This window comes from Lepisma saccharinum, chromosome 9, assembly GCF_977018435.1.
Source record: "Lepisma saccharinum chromosome 9, izLepSacc3.1, whole genome shotgun sequence".
NCBI classification, from domain to species: domain Eukaryota; kingdom Metazoa; phylum Arthropoda; class Insecta; order Zygentoma; family Lepismatidae; genus Lepisma; species Lepisma saccharinum.
This window is the reverse complement of record NC_139237.1, coordinates 65,435,770-65,455,262: the sequence shown is the minus strand read 5'-3', so window position 1 is coordinate 65,455,262 and position 19,493 is coordinate 65,435,770. Positions and strand designations below refer to the sequence as shown.

General features: G+C 37.2%; 1 protein-coding gene across 1 annotated transcript in view; it reads right to left on the bottom strand.

The window, feature by feature from the left end:
• Positions 1-19,493, bottom strand: part of dpy (fibrillin-like protein dumpy) — a 474,963-nt gene that overhangs the window by 267,033 nt on the left and 188,437 nt on the right. Inside the window, exons 45-46 of the mRNA XM_083128311.1 lie at positions 17,719-17,737; positions 11,383-11,526 (exon numbers count right to left, since the gene is read on the bottom strand). Coding sequence (XP_082984437.1) covers positions 11,383-11,526; positions 17,719-17,737 — 163 coding nt within the window. The remainder of the gene's footprint in view (positions 1-11,382; positions 11,527-17,718; positions 17,738-19,493) is intronic.

Here is a 19,493-nt window from a genome sequence, read left to right as displayed (position 1 = left end):
ATCAAATATTCGTGTCTCGATTGAGGTTACTGGAGAGAACGAAGTATGCTCTTCAGTGACAACTGAGGATCTTTCGGTACTCTGTGTGGGGAATCTGAGTTCTGTTACTGTGGTCTGTTCGACTGAAGTTTCAGATGTTTGAGGTACGTGTGATGTTGAAGTGGCACTACTCTCTGAATATGTAGGAGTTGTTTCTGGCGTAGCTTCAGTGAACAACTTGATTGTCTCGGGTGTTGTTTGTGGATATTCTGAAGATCTTGTTGTTGATTCTTCTGTTCTGAGTGCTGGTTGTGTGGTGAACAGTGGAACTTCAGAAGATGGTTTTGTTGAAATTGATGTTCGTGTCAATTCTTCAGGAGGCTCGGTTTCAAGGACAACAGCTTCCGTTGGTAGCGCTCTCATGGGTGTGGTTGTTTCTGGATAAAGTGATGAGATCTTAGGGTATCTCGAAGTAATTCTATCTGTTGGTGGAGGAAGGGTGGCGACAGTTTCCGAAATTCTAGTCTCTGCAGAGAAAGTATACTGTGTAGTTGGAATACCAGGTACTTCTGCAGGTGTGAATGTGTCAGGTTGAGTGGTAGGTGACTCGGAATGCTCTCTGGTAACCGAAATAGGTGGAGAAGTTGGGGTATGGATTTCGTCCACAGATGTTGGGCGAGTAGTAGTAGTATCTTCGGAAATCCTAGTGTCAATATCAGGAGATTCGGTTGAAACTTCTGGAAAAGTGAAAGGAATTGTTTCGGTAGGCTTCTCACTTCTGATTGTTGTGGATTCTTTAGATGTAACAATACTCTGTTCAGTAGGAAGGGTTTTGCGAGTTGTGGTTTCTACAATAAAAGGTATAGTTGAAGCCTCTTGTGGAATAGTGGAGAATTTTGATGACGTTACAGTTTGCGGAAGTCCTTGAGTTGTTAACATGGAAGTAACTGCTTCTGTTGAAGCCTTGGTGGTGGTATGTACCTCAGCTGAAAATCCTACGGTAACAGATGGGGTTGTTTGACTAATTTCTTCAGTGGATTTTGAAGCAAGCCCTGTTTCAGTATAAGTTTCTATGTGTGTTGCTTTGAATGTGGTTGGCTCTTCAACAAATATGGTCGTAGGCTGGTCTGGGGGTACTTCAGAGGGTGTACCTTCACCGGTACCAATTTTCACGCCAATGGGTGTTTCAGTGGTTGTAATACCAGCCGGTGCAGGTGAGTAGACGGGTATCTCTGGAACTTCGATAGGTAACCGTGCAGTGGAAGAGGTCAACGTTGTTGGTTTGTAAGTTACCGTTTCTGTCTGTACAGTGTATCTCTGTGTGGAGTCTATGTCCGTAGCTTTCGAGCTAGGCAATGTAGGTTTTGTTGTTGTTGTAACAGCTTCTTGTTCTGGTGTCCGAGTCATTGTTGTGAACGGGGAGATTTCTGAAATTAGGTCATGGGGAGGTTCTTGAGTAGCTGGTGTGTCTGTTTGTGTTTCGTATGGTGCTGTGGTCTCAGCCCTGTAACCATGTGAAGGTGTCACTGTTGCTGCCTGAGACCCGATAGTAGTTCCTGGTGATTCTGTCACTACTAGATGAAGGAACAAAGAAATATCATGTAACTACTAAATAGTGCAAGGAGAAATAACATGTTACTACAAGAAGAAACTAAAAACTATATACAAATCAATAGAGTGCATATAATCCTACAAAGAAGTGCCAATGTAAGAAGTGATTGTAATATTTTAAACTTTATTTTACACAAATATTATCTGTACACACCGAGTTGTTCATTATGTATATTTTTATGAATATATTGTTTTCAAATCTTCACAACATACATCCTTGCCCCAAGGTGTGTTAGTAAAACAAGCACAAGCAATAATTTATACTTTTAGTCATGCAAAGCAGTTTTTAAAGTTCATTTTTAACATAAATATTACACAATTTATGACAACAGTTTCTGCAAGGCTGATAAAAGCCATATATTATGTACATACCCCTTTAAATAATAAAAAAGCTGGATCCATTGCACTAAAGAGGTCCTCAATACACCTAACATAAATCTAATACAATAATACAAATGTCTGAATCATTTAGTTTAAGCATTTCCCGAAGGATTCTAGATGCATGTTTCTTAGAGGTGCTTCATTTTAGGGATAATGATATTATAGTTGTTCATATCCACACAAAGATCAGCAGTGATTAGACATTTATTTTTAAGCCACTGCCAACTTGTTTAAAAATAGAAATGTAAATAATTTTAATCAGGATCAATGGGTAATTATATGGATTCCTCAACAGTGTAAAATGAAAGATTTACATATTTCAATATTTCTCATCACATTGGCTACTACGGTAAATGTTATGGTGTATGGCTACTACAGTAAATGTTATGGTGTAGATAAAAATTAATTTGATGAGCACAGCCTCCAATATACATATATCTAAATAGAATTCTTACCAGTAGAGAGGCCTTCTCATCAGCATTAGGCATAATTCATAACTGTTTTAAAAGAACATTAAATTTGTGGATAAATTCAGCAGAATCCATTTTTGTATACGATCAGTTCAAATTACAATACATTTTCCAAATACTGGGCTGTGCAAGCATTACCCTGCTTCTCGGTGGTATTCATTCAAATGTTTCCTGGCTGTGAATCTTAACATAATTTCATGGATATCACTGTCAGTTGCAAACTAATGTTAGTGCTAAATTCCATTTATCTTCAAAACATTCCCATTTTATTCTTTATAGATGCTTGCACAGGAATATAATTATTCACAATCTCTTTGGCAAAATATATAAATAACAACATTCCTTCAAAAGCCAATTAAAAATGCTTCTAATCCTATTTTTCCTACATAGAATATCGATTTTGAACATTCCTTTCCTGTTCATCAGACATAAAACTCATTGTATGGAACTACTTACAGGTAATATGCAATCTGATATTATGCTAGTAAATAAGGATTTCTCACACACAAAGCAATGAAAAATTGAAGTTGCATTTGTTTCGGCAACATTGCCAAGCATGGCCAAACTGTTCTCAACTTGTTCATTATGAATTGGAATACTTTTAATCACCTTGCCAATGTAATTAGAAATATAGAAACATTATTTTCAATTTTACACTATCTATGGAAACTATATTAAAATCATTGCTGTCACATCACTCCCCCATAACTACAATGGTATATTCCAATTTCTGTCTATAAATCATTACCAGAAATAAAATTCTATCTGTCATCTTCAATAACAATCATGCAGGAATACTTCATTATAACCAAAATGCATGGCTGCTTTCAATGCTATTCAAGCTACTGTCCACCATATTCTTGTGTGTCATGCACATGAACACATGGACCATTCTCAGCATACATATACATTTATGTAACATGCACATAATGATGCACCAAAACTAAACCATCTCTCCAATTCAAGGCAACAAAGCAATGTAGATAATTATATAAAATAAATGATGTCAAATAAATCTTCAAGGCAGTGCTTGCCATGCACAATAAAGTAAAAAGAACAAAGATGTTGCATCCAATGACCGACTGTAAGCACATATTCCCATTTGTGATCAAGTTCTTATCCTCAAAAATTTCCAGACGTACGGTATTGAACCACATGCAGTGTGTGTGTATCAGTTCCTTTGGTCTCCAAAAAGAATATGAAGATACATCCCAGAAAAATTGCATCAATGTATTTACATGATGCAAACCCCTAATAGAGAGAGAATATGATTCTTAGAGGAAAGATATAATGAAGTCCACAAAACTTAGCAAGACTGCGTAATGTCTGTGGCTGTGGATCCATCTTACTCAGAAACAGTAGTTTTCCTCTGTAGTCACAATATTTTCCTATCAGAACACATTGTCACAGATGCATCAAGTATAAACTATTACATCTTCTTTGAAAATTGCAAGATGATATTTGAGGTTTACAAAGTGAAAGAGTTCACACATGTGCGCTTTAGACTTTGAATTTATAATTGCAATCTTCCAATGAATGAAATATTATGGTGCATTGAATAATGTTTTCCCTTTTTTAAATGTAAGTCTCTCTTATTCACAGTGATTCCTACAAACGGTAACAATCATGCTATCAAAGATAAAGCGGATTGACTAGACCTGGGATAATTTTCTATCATGTTCTTAATTTTACCAGAATAAATTCCCTGACTTCCAAGTTTCCTAAATGAATTTACAGCTCTCACTGTAACACCCTATCCATTCAAGAAATGCCTGCTACAACAAAATAGTTTTTCCAAGTGTGTGAAAAGAGCAAACATTCACTATGTGTACAACAATCACATTTAATATTTCCTGACTGCTTCACATTTCTAAATGCTTTTAAGTAATTCCCTGACTTCAGTTTTTTGAAGTCTGTGCAAACTCTGAATTATTAATTTTTTCTCATATTATTTGTGTTATTGTCATTCTTCAAGCTAAATGGTTCATATTTATACACTATATTTTATACTAAACCAACTAACATTTCATTTCCAGGTACCGACTTTGTTAATAAGACACTTTTCCTTCAGCTGTGCAGAAATTGTCAATCCACTCCCAACAACTAACTCCCTAGACTTCTTAAACACAAAGGTTTATGGCTGCAGCAGCAGCAATCCAATCCAATCCAATCTATTCCATCCTTACTGATTTCCTTTAAGTTAATCCGCTCCCAAACATTAGAATCAACAGATGAAAATATTGTGACCACTGTGAAAAGTAAATCTACTGGAAGATGGTTGAATTACATCGCAACTGATCTAATATTGCAACGAAATCAAAAGGACAGCAAATACAAGGCATATCAAGTGTTATTAATAGACACAACATAAAAGCTGAAGCAGTGACGTGTTCGATACAATCTGAAGCTGCATAATGCTCACAATAGCAAATTGAATACTGATAAGTACAATATTACTCATAATGGTGAATATTCTCAGAAAACAAGGGTAAAATATACCACTACAAAGCAAGACTAAGAGAGGATGGGGCACGATAAAACTACGACACTATCAAGTGATGCATAGGAAGCAAAATTATATTACGCTACTACTAATAGGAAAACGGCATTACTACCTCTCTCTCTCAATAATTCATGACTCAAACTTGTTCTCAATTTCTGTCTTTTTTCCCCACGCATACAAAACATGCAATTTGTATTATTTACACTACAATATATAAATATTTATAAAAAAACAGTTTTCTAGTGACTAGTTTCTGTAATACTTTTCAAACAACCACAACGCAAAAATTTCATTCAAAATTTACCATCAACCAATTACTCTTTGGAATGAATGGCTATATACATATTGTACATATATACATATACATAAAACACTATTAAACTAGAACAGAAAGTCAAAAAAGAGTAACAAAACACTACAGAAATTAAATTAACATTTATCCTGGAAAAGAGAGAGCACTGGTCCTGTTTGGGAAAGATAAATATTATACAAAGATATTTCAACATAAAAGAAAAAAAGATGTGTTGCTCTTAGGACAAGTACAAGAATACGAAACTGAAATGTAAGAGATAGTTCATGCCAATGCAAGTATATGTTATGGTAATTTAATGCACATGCTACAAAGGTAACTTGCTTAGTATGGGAGGATCATGCTTCGCTAACTACATCTACAGAAGAACAACAGGAGAGAAGTTAACGTACGAGTGTAGCAAAGATCAAAGCAAGTAAAAAGACAAGAATTGAGGCAGGGAAGGCACGTTTAGATAACAGAGGCCCAAGCAACAATCTTCTTTAGCTGTTAATAATGAAACAAAAAACAAGCATTGGTCAAAATCAAGGTTGAAACGGCAAAGGGTAAGGTTTCTCCAGGATGTTCCAACCTTTTAAAACATGTGGGCACAACAAAGACAAAGTTCTGCAGGTTGCTTGGTGTTGTCATCAGGGTAAACAAGCGACGAGGCAAAAAAAAAAAAAAATGTAAGGGCTCCGTTAAAGGTGCAAGTAAAGTATCGCAACATTCAAAGTGGTGAGTCAAGCAGTCAATCATGCCAAGCACAAACAAACTTTTAGAATGCTGTATATAATAACGATAACTCAATCAATTTAAATTCTTCCTGCTGCAAAGAATCCGAATATGTTCCGTTACAACTCTTAAGAAGTCAGAAACCTGTTAAAATACTTTGCACCATGAACTACTAAGTTGAAATGTATTTGTTTATCGTTATTATACTAGACCTGAAAATCGCCACTACACTTTCCACAAGAAACATGCTGCAAATCAAATCATGCCTGGTCAATACTGACCCCCGCAATCTTCTTCTGCCACTTATGGATGATCACAAGTATGAAGATGAGTGATATTATATGAAATTGATGAAGCGGCATAACCAGGCTGAGACTCAAACCCAGAAACATTGATGACATGATTGAAAGTCTACCATTTAACATGTTCAGCCTGTGAGCTGGCCCCACATCCATGCTTGTTTAAGATGTCATGATATTTTACTCATTCCAACAGAGAACTCAACATCCTTTTTCTTTCCTCTATAAATTTTCCACTGAGAACAGCAAGGGGCCATCAGAGCACGTATCTATCTTTGTTGTGTTTTTGTCTGGGCTTTAAAAGAAGGAACATGCACTCCTTAGAGGACAAAAAGGGGTTTCATGCTTAGATGCTCTCCAGCACATTCTTTTCAAAGGATCAGAGGACTCGTAAAGGTTATGGTTTATCATTGTGGTTTTCCTTCCTGGCTGGTCTTTTTTTTTTTTTTTTTTTTTTTTCTCTTTGGTTATGAGTGTGACTAGGCTGTGTCCGTCACCTCCAGATCTCCATGAGCTGCAGACTTCATTCCCTGTTAGTCTGTTACAAGCACTGTGAAAAATTTCAGTTATAAAAAAAAAAAATACAAAAAAAAAAAGAATATCTTTTAGAAACAAAACAGCAACACACCACTTTTTCCCAAAAGATTCAGAAAGATGGATCAGCCAATTAAGAGAATAGCAATACAACACAAAGCTTCACATCCATGAAATTTTCAACTTTAAACTTTGAGATGGTGTTAGCTTTAAACTTGGAATTAAACTACATTAAAGACATGAAATATCGCACTTTCGTAGATAAATAAAGGATGATGATGCTGCAAGTTGTATATTTCAAGCATACACATGTAAATACGTCCATATATTTTCTTTTCAAAATTTAGATAAATTTCACACTGAAGTGACAAGCACCATGTGTCACCGAAGGTAAACCAATCAGCAGCATGCCACTATAGTGTAAAAGGCTGCAGTTGATTAGCTGCTTTTCAAATGACATGCCACATGATGTTTGTCACTTTGGTGTGAAAGTAGCTTTACAGTAATTCTAATGTTCAAATAACATTAATCCTTCCTAAACTAGTAGTATTTATTCTCTAAAATATAGGAGAGAAAATACCTGCCCAAGGTTGGGAGTGTCAGTAAATGAAATCTTAAGTAGAATTGACAAATGCAAAAATTACAACAAAACTTAACACTCCTCTTTAGGTTATTAAAAGTTGATCGATTGAAAAACGTAGGAACATCTTGCAATGGCTATATTCAGTGTGTAGATTCTGAGTGAAAAATATATATCATCCAGGAATCAAACTAGGACCCTTAACAGAGCACTTTCTTGTTTCCCATATCTTCAATGTTGTACCATGGGTGCAACATAACTGAGAAAGATATGCAAAAAAGTTAAGAGTTCAGTAGGAAGAGCAATGGCACAAAATGCAAGGGGGCAAGTTTGAGTCCCAGGTAAAGCACATTTTTCGCTCAAAAGTAACACAATCCTAAAATTTAGTATGCTCAAATTTCATTCCTGATTTAATACTTCGATCTTCATATTTCATTAGTGAAGCTTGAATCGCTGGTAACAACAAAACATGGATGCAAAGCTGTTGTGCTGCAGTGTATTTTGTCTACATTTCCAAGCTGAAAAGCGGATCTCTTTTATGCATGCAAATGACAGTCCTACCTGAGATGCAGGCACCCGTAAGTTTATCGCATGGAATGCCAGGTGGGCAGTGGTCACAACCTGTAACAGGCCGTTTTCCTGGAAGGAAAGAAAGTCATGAAAAGTCAACATTTAAATTAACTTCAAATCACAAAAAACAAAGCAGTCATATCAGGCTAGTGGAACAATAATTGCAGTTTCTGTTATGTTAAACCTTAATATTTATTTTTGGAAAAAACTGTTACTTAACTATGTTCATGTAATATACGAGGGTTGGGGCATAAGTCATAGTAACCATATTCTTTCTTAAAGTTAAATGGTGGTACCACAATATGCTTGTATGTCCTGAAGAAAGTGACACCCATAGTATGGGAACACGTTACTAAATGGCAGTGTGATGAATGGTTATCGTACAGAGGCAGTGGTAATTCATTGTCGAACCAATGGCTGTGCCACGGTGAGAACAGCGTTCATGTATCAAATTGCCATTCTTCAGGGAAGAAATGCCAGAGAATGCCACAGGAAACAGTAAGAAATAATGTCCTACTGTAGTATGCACCTCTTTGTTCCTGTAATGCTAATGTATACCAGGTGTATAAGCTTAAATCTGCTGTTTTGTAGTCAGAAAAACACATGGTTTGTTCATAGAAAGCAACAAGAAATATATTCAAAGTACTTGCCCTCGCGAGCTGCACATTTTGCCCGGCAATTTGTGGATAACACGCCAAAAAAAGTCCTTCTCTTTCGAGGCAAACCCTCATCAAGCCATTTTCGGACGTCTGCATACGAATCGAAGTGCTGCTCAGCGAGGGCGTGGCCCATCGACAAAAACAGATGGTAGTCGGAAGGGGCCAGGTCTGGTGAATAGGCGGGATGGGGTAACACCTCGCAGTTGCGTGTCTCCAAGTAGTTTTGGACCAGTCTTGACGTGTGTGATGGGGCGTTGTCGTGGAGGAAAATCAGCTTGTCATGCCTTTGTTGATAATCCGGCCTTTTGTCACACAGAGCACGGTGCAATTTGATCAGTTGTTGGTGGTAGCGGTGGGCAGTGACAGTTTCAACAGGTTTCAACAGCTCAAAGTAGACAATACCCTGTTGATCCCACCAAACACACAGCATCGTCTTCCGGCCGAAGTGATTTGGTCTCGAGGAAGATGTTGATGGTTAGCCGGGATCAACCCACGATTTCTTGCATTTAGGATTATCAAAATATATCCACTTTTTATCGCCAGTCACAGTCCGATGCAGGAAAGACTTTCTTTTTTGTCTGGCAAGCAAGACTTCGCATGTGTTTTGGCGTCTCTCCATCTGCCGATCGGTCAATTCATGCGGCATACATTTTCCGATATTTTGAACCTTTCCCATGGCACGTAGATGCATGGAAATGGCTGCTTTAGTAACACCCAATTGCTCGGCAAGCATCTTTTGCGTTTGGGTATCGTCCTCGTCCAAAAGAGCCTGCAATGGATGGTCCTCAACCTTCCTGGGTCGATTTTCACGCTTCTTGTCGCTCAGGTCAAAATTGCCGTCTTTGAACCGACGAAACCAATCCCTGCACGTTGTTTCCGATACATCACTGCCACCATAGGCCTCCACAAGCATTCGATGCGATTCGGCAGCCGATTTCTTCAAATGGAAGCAGAAAAGCAGAGCTTCCCGCATATGCTCTTTTTCTGGCACAAAACTAGCCATGCTTACCACAGGAACACTGTCTGTTGTTGTCTGCACGTGCTGACGATGTGCACTGATTCGTGTTGGCAGATGTCCAACTCATACAAACACCAGGTATGGCGTGCCCATGGTAGCTTCATACGCTCACTAATGCCATCTATGAGCAAACAGCAGATTTAAGCTTATACACCTGGTACTTTCTGATTTGTAAACACACATGACACGATGCTATCTTTATAATGTTTTGCTCAATTCCCTATCCTGGTACACATGATCTGCAATGTTCATACATTCCACATTACCATACACTGCCCCTTTCCATTTATATATTGCTGATTTCCATACCAGTTCCGCATTCTAATGAAAAAACAAATAGTTGCCCTTGTACCATTTTAAAGTGCAAAATTTGTTTAATTGATTTCTGGTACATGTTTTGGATTCACTGCTCATTTCTGGACTCTCATGTAGCCAAATTATCAGTGCTCTCTTAATACTCTTGCCATTATGATACTTTGAACGAAGCTCTGATATTGATCATAACATTACATCAGTAATGTTAATTATACTGTATGCATGTGACAATATTCATGACTGCATGCTCTTTTTACGTACCTTCAGGTGTGCAGTTGCAGCCATCACAAATCAAACCAGGAGGACAATCCCTGCTTCTTTGACACTGGCACACTGAAAGTGGAGTTAGAAGATTAGTAAGTCTTCTTACCTTTGGGTACACATAGGAGATCCTGGTGTAGGTGGCGGGCCATTTCGATGTCGTGTCTTATTTGTTGGCATCCTAGTTCCATTTTCCTGTAGAGGTGGTGGTCGTAGTACATTTTTTCCTGAAATTTCTGTTCTCTTTTATTCTGCCTGAATTTCCTTGTGGTGAGGGAAATTCTCCTTCAGGTAGCAACACTGCCTGGCTGGTGATAGTCCACCAAGAGTGTGAGAAGACATGATACCCAATTGACCTGGCACCTACACTGGGATCCTCCCACACAAAACACAAACTGGGTTGATTTTGTGCATCTGTGCTTCAATGACTGAATATGAGAGTGATGATTGGCCTCAGAAGTTTGGAAATTTTTCACTAACTCACCTTGCTAATATCCCAAGAAAAGCTCAGAAGACAAACTTCTACCGTGCTGGTGTTAAGTATTGAACTGTTACAAAACCAGATAGTAATGAAGGAAAATTACAAGCCAAATCAGCCCACACTTCACTTAAAACTGGAAACAAATTCCATGGTACAATGTCCTTTGAGGGCTAAGTTCTGCCAGGTTGTTAATTTTTTTTTAAAAAAAAAAAAAAAATTGCAGATAACTTTCCAACCTGACATTTCTATAAATATCCTGCAAAATAATATTTATTTTATATTTGTAATGAATATACAGGTATAATTCATATAAAAAAAGAAGTAAAAAGTAAAGTGTTCCCCTGTGCTTAGCACCACGCCATGAAGGCGTATGGGGGGGTGTGGGGGTGTCATATATGTTATTTTATCGATGTCTACATATGCAAGGCAAAATACATTGTGATCACCTGGTTGCAGGCCTTAATTCAGGAAGCGAGGTTTCTCATTAAACACTTGTAATTTTATATCAGATTGACATAATATCAATGGATGGAAAATAAGTGATAAACAAAGTACTGTTTGAAATAAACTAAAAGGTGGGTGAAGAAATGCAATAAAATTTCCACCAATGGAAGAACACTAGAGTAAGGATTATATAAGTACAAGGTGTTTAATTGAAGACTAAAAAATGAATAAAAATAAAGAAAGAATTACTAACCTTCAACACACACGGGCTGATGATTTTGAACTTGGCAATCTTGATGTGCCTTGCACCTACTAGAGATGCTGCATGGATTCTGACACTTCTCATTAATACAAGCTTGTTGTTCGGGACAGTCAGAATCATGCTGACATCCAATCACTGAAATTAATCATTATATTATTATTAATAAATATGTAAAAGTGTGCTCAAACAATCAGTCCGCAAAATTCACAGTCATTGGATCAAAAACTTTTAGTGTAAACAAGGTATATTTAAATTGTGAAAAACTTACACTAAGTAAAAAGATAAGTATATTTTCCTTTTGTTGTCAAATATTATGCACTAAGAGAAATAAATACAAGTGCTGCAAAATAAATATTAGTAATAACAATCAAATTGAGGTATAAATCTCATAATGTAAATATTCTGTAAAAAAAATAAAGACAGAATAATAATGTAGAAGGCATTCTCACTATGCATGCAACAATTATGAGAATGTAATGTATGGGGGCCAACTATGGAAATTATTGATTGGAACGGGAGTATATTTTCTGTTGTTTCTGTAAGTTGGCTTACTGTTAAGTTAAATTGTTCACAAAAAAAAAATAAAAAAAGAATGAATTTTGCTCTAACTTAAAGGATATTTATAGAAACATTGGACAGGTAAAATTATCCATAATTTTTATCAATATTACTTACGCCTATATATTGGCAAATTATGTTACTACCTCTTATGTATTGGAAATCTGTAATGTTGATACTGGGTCTGAAAACTGACAGGAAGAAACGATCAAATATTACTGTGGGTATACAAGTAACTCCTGTCCTAATCATCAGTATCTAGAGTTTAATAAAAATGTTTACATAACAAAATCTATTTTGTCTGTATAGGTTTAAAAGAAACAGAACTGTATCTTGAATTATCCCCAGTGCACAATTGGTCGGATAAGTCAATGTATGATTTGCTGACTAATGTTGTTTAAGCTATTTCCAAACGTCCCATGGTGTTTACACTGATGTATGATTCACATCTGTAAGTGTTTGTTATGATGCATTGCAGTTTGCAGCTGATAGATTTGATTTCTTCAAAATGATACAGATGTACGTCATCTCAACTCGTGTGCTTCATTGGAAGAATGTTCTTCACTCCTGCAGTGAATTCAAAAGTTGTGTGCCTCTGTGTAGAGTTGATGGTTGTTCAGTCTTCAGTGCCTTTAGAGATACGTCTACCGCATTACTCGTTGCTAAATTCAAGGTTAGTGAAGTTAGAATCATATATTTAGACTCATGCAGTTTTAACATACACATACAGTCAATAATGTGTTAATGTTATAACCTGCATTTTACGCATGCAAGCTCAAATATGTCTTTATAAATATTCACTGTGTTTTCATGCATCAGGCCTACTTAATTGTTTCATATTGCAGGATCTGCTTTCGTTGGAAACATTTTTACAGTTTCATCCTTCAATTCTCATTATACACGTAACCTAGTTGAAGGAATGAAGGATTATGTTAGAAAAGATCCATAGGATACTTTGAGGTGACGTATTCAAGACTAAGAATGACTGATTGACATTTAGCTCTTTTCATCGTACTAATCATTGAGTACAGTCTATCATAAAATACATTCCTCACAAATGTCAATTGTTTACATGTGCTTCTTGTGAACAACAACAGATTACGCCACATGCGTGTTCTGCAACTAGACTATAAAAAAGGGATGGGACAGATTTTTCAGTACTCTATCAGTAGAGGCACGCATATTTAGTCTTTGATGAAAACACGAAATGTGAAATAACACATTGTAATGTTAATTTTTCATGTTTCTGAAAAGTGTGAGGTGCATTTTCCTACCCTGTTTTGTCACGAAATGATGCGAAATGAACTGCAAAATGCGAAATATACTCTTAAACACGAAATTTAGAGTTTATTTACCGACGCAACACTTTCTAAAGTTTAAATTATCCTGTGAGTTATGCAATTCACGGAAAATTAATTAATTCTGTGTAAATATTTGAGAAGAAAAAATAGACCCCTTTACACAGGAATAAACTTAATACTCTGGTAACTACATAAATGTGCTATTAGAAGGAAATGTTTATTTTGTGTAATAAGTGCAGTTTTTAAATCAAATTTAGGATAGTCACAATTTTAAAACCAAAATGTATTTTTATATATTGCTTTTATCTGATTTTTCACCGCTATAACACCGAAACTTAATTTTATTTACTGCTTTTGAAAATTGACTACGAAAGCAACATTTTGGCACAAAAATATGCTCCTCTATATATTAGTGTATCGGTTTATCTGGAAAAATTACCAATTATTTTACAGATCCAATATATCTATAAATATCTTACAATTTAATGCAAAATTCTGTCATCATGTCATAATTTTGTTCTAATCTCCATGCCATACGCTTCTAAAAAGGTTAATGTCTAAATATGCAACTTCTTTTCCACTGCAGTAATCTCGAAAAACACTTATTAAGGAGGTCAATGATCCATTCAGGTTCTTCAAGGACCAATTTGAATTTTATATTGTATTGGTAGAATAACGGTTATCAGAATCAGCAAATTTTATATCAGTACTTTATTGGTATTGGCCAAAATTTCATATTGGCCCATCCCTACTATAAAACGAAGCACCTTAGTTGTTAGAATGTGGAATATATGCTGAGACAGGTCAGTGACTGACCCTGTAAAGTCAAATGGATAGAGTTACTATTCAGACTGTACATTTAAAATTGACTGGGAAAAATTTCCTTTGAAACTTACTTAGGATTCTCATTTTCATACAATACCACAACAAAATTTTAAAAACTGGTGAACTGCATCCCATGTATGTAGTAAGAATGCCTTTTCATTTTATATTTTAAAAAGTATGCTCGACATTGCACTTGTATTTACTTCTTTGACTATGCTTATTTTCTATTCTTGCAATTCCCTATTTATATGGTTTCCCTCTATTGTACCACAAAGATACCCGACTTGATATGATAATGATATTCATTCTGTAGAAGAAACCACTACATTCAATAATATATTTGTTCTGATTTTTCTTAACATTAACTAACTGCAACTTTTTTTGCTGAATGACATTCCACAATACCTTTTCCTCAACTTATGGTGCAGATTCGTACACAACATGCTGGAATTTCACAAGACAAATTAAATAAATGCAATTTTCAAGGCAAAAAATTTATCAAGCAGACCACCAAATTCTTCTCAAGTACTGTTAAGTGAAGCAACAAGCTGAAACAAAAATTATATATTAAAAAAAAGCTGAATTTTTGGTTATTAGCAACAAGCTTTTATATAAATATATAGTTTATGCAGTTAAAAGGTAATGTTTGTTAAAATCCTATTTAACATGTGCAAAACACACACATTCCAAGCCATTTATGGACAAACATCACACCAATTTTCATGCTGCACACTTCTCTCTTTCTGAACATTTTGCAAACTTTCTCTCATTTCACCTTTTGCATGGCTGGGGTATCAGAAACATCATTAAGGAGCAGAAGCCTATTAAGAGGAATCAAGTATGTCTGATATTTGGAATAAAAAATCACATGCTGGTTTTGAATACCGGTATGTAATTAGGAAAAAAATGGGATACTTACATGTGCAAACTGAACATTACACAATTCACAAGCAATATACAAAGGATATTGAAACCTTATACATGCTGAACGAGGAACAAATTGAATTATGATACAGTGTCATTCACAACTACTGCAATCCCAGTGTATCAGAATATGGAAAAGAATCCCCAAAAGTGTATCCATGTAGCCTGTTCCTCGGTTCAAGTATAAATGTGAAATGCTTTCTACAGGAAAGAACTACACGCACATGCAAAACCAAATAAGAAATATGTATTGTCCATTCACATTCCATTCATGTGCCATGGCCAAGAAAAAAAAATCAAACTTCAATCGAAATCAAAAGACAACAGAAACGCCAAGTTGCAGAATAGCTGTATTGTTCTGATATGTGTAAAATTTGGTTGTTGTTTACCTGGATGTGTGCTACAATCAAGAGTTGGCGATCCATTCTCAGTGGGGCACAAACAAACAGGCCTATGTGTGTCTACGATGCATGTGATGCTTTCGTTGCAAGGGTTATAAACGTCACAGGGGTTCTGGCATTTATGCTCGATGCACGTTTCGTTGTCAAAGCAGTCAAGCTCTGTATAGCAGGTGGAAATTCTCAAATCGAATATGTTGGGTTCAGTAGCTGATGAACTTTCAAACGTATAGTCTGTCGTATAGCCTACTGTGGCAGCACCAGAGCTTGTCAAATTTTGCCTCCTTGTTGTCGTAAATGGCTCGGTTGCAAGTGAGAAACTTGGTAAGCCTGTGGATATGTATGGAAAACCTGTCATAGTGCTAGCCTCATCTGAAGATTTCATTGTAGTGTGAACACTTCCTGTTGTATCTGTAAACCTCTCCAAACCTTTACTTGTTGTTTCAAAATATCCAGTGGAGAGAATTTCACTTACTGATACATTTTCAGGATGTACAGTTGGGTAGTATTTCACATTGGTTGAAGCATAGGTGATATCTGATGTGGTTGTTGCATTAAATAATGCCGTGCCACCAGTTTTACTTGGATATGTTGTTGGCAGTGTTGCCATCTCACTCTCAGTCTCATCTGTTCCCCCATCCCTGGGTGATGGTTGGTAGCTGAGGGTACTAGTGTGGCCATGTTCCGCTGCAGTTACAGATGTACTGTCTTCATACTCTAGAGTTGTGACAAGTACTTCAGGTTTCTTGGTCCTTGGTGGTATTTTCATGACATGCGAGTCTGGCTTTGCTGTAGATGATACAGTTGTGTGAGCTTCTTCTGTAACTGGTTCGAACCCTTGTGTACCTTCAGTCATTTGAGAAAGATATGTCGTCTCTTCTAACCCTACAGTTGACTTAGATATAACATCAGTCTTACGAGTATCATTTGAAGTACTCGAATATGATACTTCGGTAGTTAAGTTTTGAGCAAAGTAATCTTCGGTCGTGTAAGTCTCTGTTCTACCGTGACTAGGGTACGAGTCTGTCGTCTGGGACTGTTCAGTGGTAAGTGCCTCCATCTTTAATTCATGACTAGTTGTACTCTCTGGTAACTCATGCCTGGGGAGTGTTGGATAATATGATATCCTTGTGGTGCTTCCAGGAACATCGCTGATTGTAGAAACTGTTTCAGTAATATATTCAGGCACCGTAGTGTATGGTCCTGAGGGTAAACGCGAAGGAAGAAATGGCATAGTTGAGTGTGTGGTTGTTTCGTGTTCTGTATCATTGTGTGCAGAAGTAGATGTTAACATTGATTCTCTGTCTGTGACGTAAGTGTCAGTTTTGCCTGTACCAGTGCTGGATAATGTAGAACCTATGCCTGGTGTATCTTTGACGCTTGAATCAGTGCTTCCAATATATGTTACACTTGCATCTGTCCTTACCTCAGTAAATGTTGCTCGAGTTTGTGCTTCAGTAACAGAAACATAGAGCTTATCTCCCTCAGTGGTACCCATCCGAGAATATCTTTCAGTTTCATCCGTTACTGGGTGTGTAATTTCCAAGCCAGGCAACTCTGTGCGTCTAGTTTCAAATGTTGCATCAGAAACTAAACCATCACTTGTTTGAACTGTGGTGTACTGTGCTACCGTAGTATCTGTGGATTGTTGGGCCTCAGTGCTTGTTCCGTGCACTTCTGTACCAGCATCCGATACTGTTAATGCACTAGTTTTGCTTGGTAATGTAGAGTCTGTCATAATGCTGGAAGTAGTGGTACTTTCTAGTTTTGGAACAGCTGACACGTCACTAGCAGTAGTTGGTTCGCTCATGAATTCCGTAGCAAGATCCTCTTCTGTATATAACTTCCCAGTTTTCTTAGTGGTGGTACTAGCTTGTGAATATGTAGTTTGGTGAATTGTTGTGTCAACGTCAGTTCTGCTTTTCACTGATGGTGTAGCGGTTTCCTCTGTAGCAGTTTCAGGTCTACTGACATGTGTAGTTTCGTGCAACATCAGTTCTTCAGTTGAGCTTGAAGTTATTGGTCGTGTCATGTATTCAGTGGTGTCTTGCCTCTCTGTATCAACTTTGGACACTGTGCTTGTGCTGCCTTGAGGCGTTTCAGTGCCTTTACTAATTTCTGGAGTACCTGACGGAACTTTTGTCTCAGCAGAAGTGAAAAGTTCACTTGATTTTGAGCTCGATTCTGTCTTTGCCTGGTCAGTGGTGGGATACTCTGAACGTGACGTTATTCCTGTTTCCGTTGGGATGGAATCAGTAAACTTTGAGGTTTCTGGAGACAAAGTTGTTTTCTCGGTTTTCACAGTCTCTTTAGTGGTGTACTTTGGTGACAGCGGTACTTCTCTTTCTGTATCTGTAACAAACATGGTACTCATTTGTGGTTCCACAGTTGTGAAGCTAGGTTCTGCCGATACCTTTGTTGATTCTGAAACTTCAGTCGACAATCGCACAGTGCTAGAAAGTTCTGACTTTATTGTTGTCTCAGGCTCGGAGACTAACTCTTGTGTTTCACCTCTTTCTGTTGTGGAATATTTTGGTAATACTGTTTCTTCAGTAGAAATACCAGGAGGAAGAGAGCTTGGTCTTCCTGTATCTAGTATCCCAAGAGTACCAGATGTTTGTTCCATTGTTTCTGTTATGAAAGATTTTGTGAAATATTCAGTCAGTTTCGAGCTAGTCTCTGGTTGGAAGGTTGACTTTTCGGTGGAATGTTTTAGAGGAACATCTGTGTCTGTGGTTTCAGTAAGTTGTTCTCTGTAAACAGTTGATCTCTCAGTTTTCAAATCCTCTACTGTAAAGTATACAGATGGTAGATCAGAAGCTGTTGTGAAACGGATGGAATCTGTTGTAGATTCTCTTTGTTTCATTGTTGCCATTCTGGTGGTAGTAGAATGCAATAGCAATTCTGGGCCTTCTGCTTCTGTTGTGGTGCTGAAACTAGAAGATTTTGGAGATGTGGTGTCAAATTGTAAAACAGGTGGCTCTGTTTCGAAATGCATTGTGGTTACGTAGCTTGAAGATAGTGACTCTTCAGTTGAGGTAGCTGTAAATTGTTTACTGGGTTCTGTTGTTTTATTGGTGTCCAATTTTACAGTAGCGTAGCGTTCAGTGGAAGTGTCAGTTTTCACTGAAAGCTGTGTTGGTTCCGTGATTTCACTTCCTGTTGTTAATCTTTCAGTGGTAGAGAATTCTGGATATTGTGGTTTCCTGGTTTGCTCTCTAGTCTTTTCCAGTTTCAAGGTTGACTCCTCTGTGAAATCAGTAGGCCCAGGAGATTCACTTCTGGTTTCCTTGAACAATTCAGCGACTGTCATTTGAGAAGGTTCTGTTGAAGCATCAGTTCTTCTGGGCACACCTGTTGGTACTCTTTCAGTGGTATACTCTGAGCTTTCAGCTGACCTGATGGTTGTTTCAGGTTGAGAAGCTGATTTTTCAGTTACCACTCTTATTGTTGTGAGGTATGTTGGTGAAAATGATTCTGTTCTGGTTTCCACCGAAAATGCGGCGGTGCGATCTGTAAATGTTGTTATGCCACTTTCAGTATATAAATGTGAAGTTCCTGGAACTCCATCTGTTGTTTTTGGTTTGTAGGTTGTGAAATATTTTGATGTGAATGCAACTTTCTCAGTTGCCTTGGGAAACTGTGTTGGTACGGTGACTGTACCTTCTTCCTTCTGGGATGTCATCATTCCTACTTCTTCTGTTGTTGAAAACTCTGGGAACATTGTTATTTCAGATGGTTTTGTGGTTATTTCTGGCCACGATGCTGACTTTTGAGTTTCAACCCTTATTGTCGTGTAGTATGTTGAAGGAATCGATTCACCTGTACTGTCTGTCAACATTTCAGTATGTATTGTACTTGTTCGCTCTCCATCTAAGTCAATTCCTTCTGTTACGGAAGTTTCATTTTCTGTAACTTCCATGCCTGTTCTCTCAGTGATGGAATATTGTGGAAACTCTGACTTGGTGGTTATTTCTGGCTGTGATGCTGATTTGTATGTTTCCACTCTAATTGTTGTGAAGTATTCAGGCGAAGAAGAATCACTTACAGATTCTGTAGGACTCCTCTGTGATGCCACTGTTGCTCCTTCTTCAGT